Source organism: Macrobrachium nipponense, chromosome 12 (assembly GCF_015104395.2).
Source record: "Macrobrachium nipponense isolate FS-2020 chromosome 12, ASM1510439v2, whole genome shotgun sequence".
NCBI lineage: Eukaryota > Metazoa > Arthropoda > Malacostraca > Decapoda > Palaemonidae > Macrobrachium > Macrobrachium nipponense.
In genome coordinates, this window is record NC_087205.1 from 92,895,471 (window position 1) to 92,903,493 (window position 8,023).

Below are 8,023 nucleotides of genomic sequence, written 5' to 3' on the forward strand. Positions count from 1 at the left end.
CATTCCCTACAGTAATAGAAATATAACAGTCTCATATATCCCAAGAATAAATGTAGCTACAAAGGTGATAAATTCTCTCTCTCTCTCTCTGTGGAGATAAAAAAAAAAGAGTAGTGTCTTTGTCAGTTACTTCGCGGTTTGCAGGGCTATACGATGATGTAACCATCAAAATCTATCTCAAAAATATCATTAAACACTTAACGTTTTTCTCCTTTGCATAACCTCTTCATTGTCTGCAAAAAGGGCCTAAATTTCTGGATAATAATAATAATGTGAAATTGATAATATCGTAATCAACTGTTGTGTAATAAAAACTCTACAGTTGTATAAATCATTATATCAATATGGTTGCAAACCCTTGCTTTATCCTTCGTATATTGGTACAATCTATTCATAAAATGATTGAGTTTTATTACATAATAATAATAATAATAATAATAATAATAATAGGAGAATCTGCGTAACGCAGTAACTCTCCCTTCCAAGTCCCTCCCAAAAATGAACCTGGTTTCTCCTTCCCCCACCTCCACCTCCACCTCCTCCTCCTCCTCTCTTCCCTTCTTCGTCTCCATTTGGCCCTTTGTCCTAAATCTTCTCATATGGTGTTCATTGCTCGCACCTTTGTCTCTCTCTCTCTCTCTCTCTCTACTTCCTGGCATGAGACGCAGTTACCATATCTTTTTTAATTTCCCTTATTTTTTTTACGAACTCCATCTCTCCCTGACAACTAAATTCTCTCTCTCTCTCTCTCTCTCTCTCTCTCTCTGTCGACAGCTAGGGTTAGGGGGTAGGTTTGGGGGGTTGGTTGGGAGTGAGTAGGGAGGGGTTGGTAGTGGGAGAGGGGGGAGGGTGAGGGAGAAAAGTGACAGTTCCTGTGTCAGCTGGCTGGGTATTTCCTGCTGTCAGATGTTTGGGGGACCTTGTGAGGGTCGAACAGCCATGCCCAAAAAGCTAATGTCACGCGCCCGCCCTTCCTCACTGCCATTTGTGTATGTGTGTGTGTGTGTGTGTGTCTCGACTGACTGACTGCCATACTGGTAACAATACTAAGATTGGATGCCTCTTTTCGTTCATTTGTTTTATTGCTGGTTTTTCAAGTGACTTTATTTTCCTACTGTTTTTTAAGAGTTACTTGATCAATCGTATATTTTTTTTCAAGATACTGGCTTCCTTAGTTTTTATCCTTGTTTCACGTCACTTACCGTATTTACGTATTTGAAATGAACTGCTTAGGTATAGTCTACTCTTAAAATATTGTTTCTTGCTTGTATTTCAAGTGACTTCATTTGTCTATTGTCTTTTAAGAGAGTTGCTTGATCAATCATATTTTTTTTCAACCTACTGGCTTCCTTTATTTTCATCCTTGTTCCGCGTTACTTACTGTATTTATGTATTTAAAATGAACTGCTTAGCATCATTCTACTTTTATACTTGCAAGTTACTTTGTTTCATTCTTGTGCTTCAAGTTGGTATCTTTTTTTATCCTTTTTCGAATTGCTGGCTTTAAATCGTCCTTATTTTTTTGCAAATTTACTTGTAAATTACTTGCCGTTTCAATCTCGTCTCGGATAACTCTTGATTATTCCTCTTATTCAAATTATCAGCGTCGTTTGTTTCCTCTGTTTCAGATTATTCTGATTCGTTTCAACTCCTTGTTTCAGACTACTTGCTTCGTTTGTCATCCGAATTTTAAATCTCTTTCTTTGTTTCATTATTGTTTTTTTTTTTAAGTTTCTTGCTCCGTTTCATCCTAGATTCAAGACCAGTGTTTTTTTTAGTTTTAAATTACTAGTGGTTTCATTTTTTTCCGTTCCAAATTCCTTGATTTGTTCAGCCATTGTTACAAGTGACTTACTTCGCTTAAGGTTTAGTTTGCAAAGTACTTGCACATTTTCATTTGTTGACTTAATTTGCTTCATTGTTGCATTCTGATTAAAACGACTCAATTCATTCTTAATTTTTAAATCACTTTGTTTCACTATCATGTTTTGAATGACTTTTGTTTATATTTTTCTATTACCATTTGTTCTTCGTTTCAAGTTTCTTGTTTTATTCTATTTTTGTTTTGTAATAATAAGTGTTTAGTTTCATCTGACGATTAGAAAGTAATCTGGAATGTTTGAGACATTATGGATTAAGTTCTTGTGCATCAAACGTATAAAACACTAAGCCAAAACTCACACAAACACACCCAGAGGTCACTATAACCATACAAAACTCTAAGGGACTCACAATGACAGTTCTAAGGTACAGCATCGTAAAAACACGTCGGCAACTTATCGCAGACATAACACAAACAGGTTAAAAAAAAAGTTGATGACATTATGTGTGGGAACGAAAGTGTAGGCATACTGGGTAATCATATTAAGCAAGTCATAGACAAACGTCGGCAACTTGTCGCATACATATCACAAAGTGGTTGGAAACTAGTTGACGACATTAATAATCTTTCACGCTGTGGCTGTTCAGTAATTGATGAAAATAAATAAAATTCAATGAAAATAAAATAAAATCAAAATAAAACCAAATAAACAAAAACAAATGAAAATAACAATATTTGAATTAAACTAAATTAAGTAAAATAAAATAAAATATGATTTAATGAAAATAAAATAAAAATAAAAATTAAGAAGATATATAAATACATAAAAACAACTAAAAATATAACTGACTGTTAATGAAGCTAGTATCCTTTACCATCACTTTTTTACAGGTACTATTTTGGTCATTGTTTCATTGACATATTGAAGAAAGTCCCGTTTCTGTTGGTTACGTAACGTTACAAGTATCATAAGCCAATATGCATTCAAATCCCTTATATAAGCAGGATTCAATACTCCACTGACGTCACGTTCTACAGCAAGTATAACAGTCAGTACCCCTACAGTTACAAAGATTACGATTTTAATCAAACTAAATACCTCGAAAATATCTCATTTTGTGGGGGAAACGTTAGATATCAAATAGATTTATCTAACAACTTGAAATGAGCTGTCATGGGACTGAATCTTCCAGAGGGAATATTATATAAATGAACATTAAAATATATATCTTTTAAATAAAATCCTTCACTTTACCAAAATAGCTCGTAAATGAATCAAGGCTTTTGAGGATGAATAATCTACCACCGATCCAATTTTGACCTGAAAATCGAAGAGGTGTCATCAATCAAGCAATCCTGACCTGACAGGTCTGACTGACAGGCCTGACTGACGAGGACTTACCTGAGGCAGGCGACGAAGAGGAGTGCGCTGGCGGCGGCGGCGGCGGTGGGCCTTTGTGAGCTGGTCTCGGCGACTCCGAGGGCGTGGTGGGTGGTGGAGGCTGCTGCTGCTGCTGCTGCTGATGGCGGTGGTGTTGTTGGTGTTGGGGATGGTGGTGACGTTGGAGACTGTGTTGGTGGTGGTGATGTTGGTGGTGGGGATTTGGGTGGTGTTGTTGTGAGTGGTGGTGGACGATCAAGGGGGAGTTGGCGTTGGGCGTGTGATGGTGATGATGATGATGATGGCGGTGGTGGTCGAGGAGCGGCGGCGCGCCCATGTGGGCCGTGGGCACGTGTGTGTGGGCGGGGGCGGGCGCGTGCGCACTTTGGGCGGGATGAGAGGAGAGTTGATGGAGGTGATGACGTGCGGGTGGCCCCCGTTCACCGCCTTGCTCGGATTGGGCGTGGGGGCGGGGGCGTGCAAGGTATCCATGGCTGGCTTCGGATGTCAAGAAAAAAAAAAAAATGAGGGTGTCAACAGGGTGCCAGTGGGTTATAGGGGTTAGGGGGTTTTGGGGGGGGGAGGGGGGGCAGGGGGGGGGGCGTGTTGGGTCAGGAAAACAAATAATGACCCTAGGAAGGAGCGAGCGAGCGAAGGCTGGTGGTTGATCGAGGTCGTCCGGTCGGTCGGTCGGTCAGTCTTGCGCCAGAGACGCCAAATCACCACTGGACATAATTCGAGTGGCAGCAGAGACGGACAGACGGACAGACACTGCAACAACAACAACAACAACAACAATAATGATCACTAGAACCGAATGCGCGCGCGCGAAGGAGGCGTATTTACATGTGAAGTCACTGTCTTCTTCTTCTTCTTTGTTTCAGTAAATCCTATTTGACACTAATGGCCACCTTTTCTTCCTACTCTATGCAACTAATGCTAAGTATCCAGTCCCGGTCCAACTGTTTGTGAGAATAACGTGTATTTCATCTTCACAACTGCACACACTCCCGCTCCTGACCGAGAGGCGCCATGGCTGGCGGTCGTCTCCTGACGCTGAGAGGGAAGTCCTTCCTTCCTTCCTTCCTTCCTCGAGTTCCTTTCAGAGGGACACCCAAGACCCCTCCTTCTTCTTCTGCTTCTTCTTCTTCTTCTTCTTCTTTTTCTCTAGGGAGTGCAGGGGGGCCTCACCTGCCTCTCTGCAGGATATCTCTCTCTTTCCTCTTCCAAAGGATCTCGAGAAGGAGTCTTCACTCCTTGGCGTATGAGGATCTAGATCGCCACGCCTCGCGACCTATCTCCGGGAGGCGGCGGCGGCGACGAAGGAGGAGGAGGATATACAACTCATAATAAACTCGGAGGGGAAAATAAAAGGAAACGAGTATCCAGCGCTGTGACGAGGACTATTAGTAGCAGGACTCCTTTTTTTTGCTTTTTATCAAGAGTTCCTGCAGGATTCCGGGGGCGTGGGTGGGTGGGTGGTTGAGGAGGACGTTGGTGGTGTCTTCAGAAGGTGGGAGAAGGACCTGGCTCTCTACTAGTGACCCAAAGCGGAAGGCGACTTCCTTGAAAAGACAAGTAGCGGCGCTGGCAGTGGGAGACCTGTGGAGACAAATAAATAAGATTAGTTCTCTCTCTCTCTCTCTATTTATCATTTGGAATGACACTACGATAACATAATGGAAAATATGCTCTGATAAGTCACTTGGCCGTATGAATATTGACTGCATAAATATTGGGAATGTCAAATTAGTATTTATATATGCATACTAATATATATAAATATATGTGTGTATATGTGATCACATAATGATAACCCCAAGTTAATAACTTCAGCACAAGAGCCCACATGCGTAACTACAGCGCAGGGCGTTTGAGTACCAACATCAGTGCATCAGAACGCAGAGCTTTATTTTCTCTTTAGTTACCCTGTAAGCTTTCAAAGAAAACCAGTCTAAATGAAACACGGCGTGGGACCACCGTAGAGTTTTGGACACACGAATGCTATTTTCATTCCCCAATTCCCACCAATATCGTATTACTACCGTAAAATTATTATTATTATTATTATTATTATTATTATTATTATTATTATTATTATTATTATAAAAGCCATGTAAATACCTTTTCTCATATTATATCATACCGAGCACCAGATCACACATATTCATAATGTCTTAAGTAAAAATTCTTCTACGTGATTTACTGGAATTACGATCAAGAGACACAATTTAAAAATAATTCTACTTTCGTCTTCATTAATCTACGCATCCCACACCTTCACCTTTTTTTTATTTATGTAAATGAAAGATACCCAAATAATTAATTATACAGCAGCCACTGACTTAATATTTTAGCCTCCAAAGAATATAGTGTTCATTGGAAGGAAATAACAGATAGTACAGGAAATACAGGGAGAAGAGATCACTTAAAAGGAAAAATTGCAATCCAATAAATAAACAGATAAAAATATAGGGCAATACCTAAATGACCGCTATGAAACTACAAATATATCGCATGATTAATACACACACACACACACACATATATATATATATATATATATATATATATATATATATATAATATATATATACATACACACACACACACACACACACACACACACATATATATATATATATATATATATATATATATATAATAGATAGATATAAATATAAGGAACACTGAAATGGCAGCTATGAACAACATGTATAATGCATGATTAATATATATATATATATATATATATATATATATATATATATATATAGATAATATATATATATATATAATAGCATAATTTATCATATGCATTTTTCATCGAAGGTAAAAGCCATGACAGCGATTTTCTTGATAAAATTTCATACTTTATCAATAAGTAAATAAAAGTTAGACAATAAAGTGACCCGTTCTATTCAGGGAAACAATTGAGTTATAAAAAAAATCAAAATACAATAGAGAATCAAAACTAAAAAGCCGAGATATCAAAGAATAAAGATTAGAATATAAAATAAAAATAAAATATAATATAAGACAAAAAAGTAAAATACAATAAAAAATAAAATCTAAAAACTGTCATAAGAAAATAAAGATTAAAATAGAAAATAAAAGGATAAAATAAATAAAAACCTAAAAAGAAGGAGCAACAAAGGTAATAGAATACCAACTCATTAATGCAATTATTTGTCCCGGATGAGGAGTAATGAGTGAATGAGTTGCCAACGTTTTATTTGTCCGAAATATTTAAGGTTCCATCAGAGGATCTTTTGTGCCAGTTTAAGTGTCTTCTTATAAAAAAAAATAGTTCCTATTTTATTTATATGCATGTATAATGATTTAATAGCTATATCAGTTATTGTTATTATTATTATTATTATTATTGTTATTAATTATTATTATTATTAGTAGCAGTAGTTTTGAAAACAGTATGTTTAAAAGAGTTTACATCCAACGTATTTATTATTATTATTATTAATTTTTTTTTTTTTTTTTTTTTTTTTTTTTTTTTTTTTTTTTTGCTCTATCACAGTCCTCCAATTCGACTGGGTGGTATTTATAGTGTGGGGTTCCGGGTTGCATCCTGCCTCCTTAGGAGTCCATCACTCTTCTTACTATGTGTGCCGTTTCTAGGATCACACTCTTCGCATGAGTCCTGGAGCTACTTCAGCCTCTAGTTTCTAGATTCCTTTTCAGGGATCTTGGGATCGTGCCTAGTGCTCCTATGATTATGGGTACGATTTCCACTGGCATATCCCATATCCTTCTTATTCTATTTTCAGATCTTGATACTATCCATTTTTTCCCTCTCTTTCTCTTCAACTCTGGTGGTCCCATGGTATTGCGACATCAATGAGTGATACTTTCTTCTTGACTTTGTCAATCAACGTCACGTCTGGTCTGTTTGCACGTATCACCCTATCCGTTCTGATACCATAGTCCCAGAGGATCTTTGCCTGATCGTTTTCTATCACTCCTCAGGTTGGTGCTCGTACCACTTATTACTGCAAGGTAGCTGATGTTTCTTGCACAGGCTCCAGTGGAGGCTTTTGCCACGGAATCATGCCTCTTTTTGTACTGGTTCTGTGCAAGTGCCGGGCATTCACTTTGCTATGTGGTTTATGGTTTCATTTTTCGTATTGCACTTCTACATATGGGAGAGATGTTATTTCCGTCTATCATACTTTTGAACATATCTGGTTCTTAGGGCCTGATCTTGTGCCGCTGTTATCATTCCTTTCAGTTTCCTTCTTAGCTCTCCCCCTCTGTAAGCCATTGCCCAATTGTCATCGCTGGCTAGTTCTTTAGTCTGTCTCATGTATTGTCCGTGCATTGGTTTATTGTGCCAGTCCTCTGTTCTTTCTGTTTTCTTTCTCCTGTCTCTGTATATTTCTGGGTCTTCGTCTACTTTTATTAGTCCTTCTTCCCATGCACTCTTTAGCCCACTCGTCTTCACTGGTTTTCAGATATTGCCCCAGTGCTCTGTTTTCGATGTTGACGCAGTCCTCTATACTTAGTAGTCTCCCTCCTTCCTTTCGTGTTATGTATAGTCTGTCCGTATTTGCTCTTGGGTGTAGTGCTTTGTGTATTGTCATTTGTTTCCTGGTTTTCTGATCTATGCTGCGAAGTTCTGCCTTCGTCCATTCCACTATTCCTGCGCTGTATCTGATTACTGGCACTGCCCATGTGTTTATGGCTTTTATCATATTTTCCGGCGTTGAGTTTTGACTTGAGTATCGCCTTGAGTCTCTGCATATATTTCTTTCCTGATCGTGTCCTTCATCTCTTGGTGTTTTATATCTCCTCCTTCCATTATT

General features: G+C 38.2%; 1 protein-coding gene across 1 annotated transcript in view; it reads right to left on the reverse strand.

The window, feature by feature from the left end:
* LOC135224667 (nuclear hormone receptor FTZ-F1 beta-like) overlaps window positions 1-3,685 on the reverse strand; it is a 211,926-nt gene extending 208,241 nt beyond the window's left edge. The window contains exon 1 of the mRNA XM_064263886.1: window positions 3,225-3,685. Coding sequence (XP_064119956.1) covers window positions 3,225-3,540 — 316 coding nt within the window. The 5' untranslated portion in view covers window positions 3,541-3,685. The remainder of the gene's footprint in view (window positions 1-3,224) is intronic.
* Window positions 3,686-8,023: the final 4,338 nt, after the last annotated feature.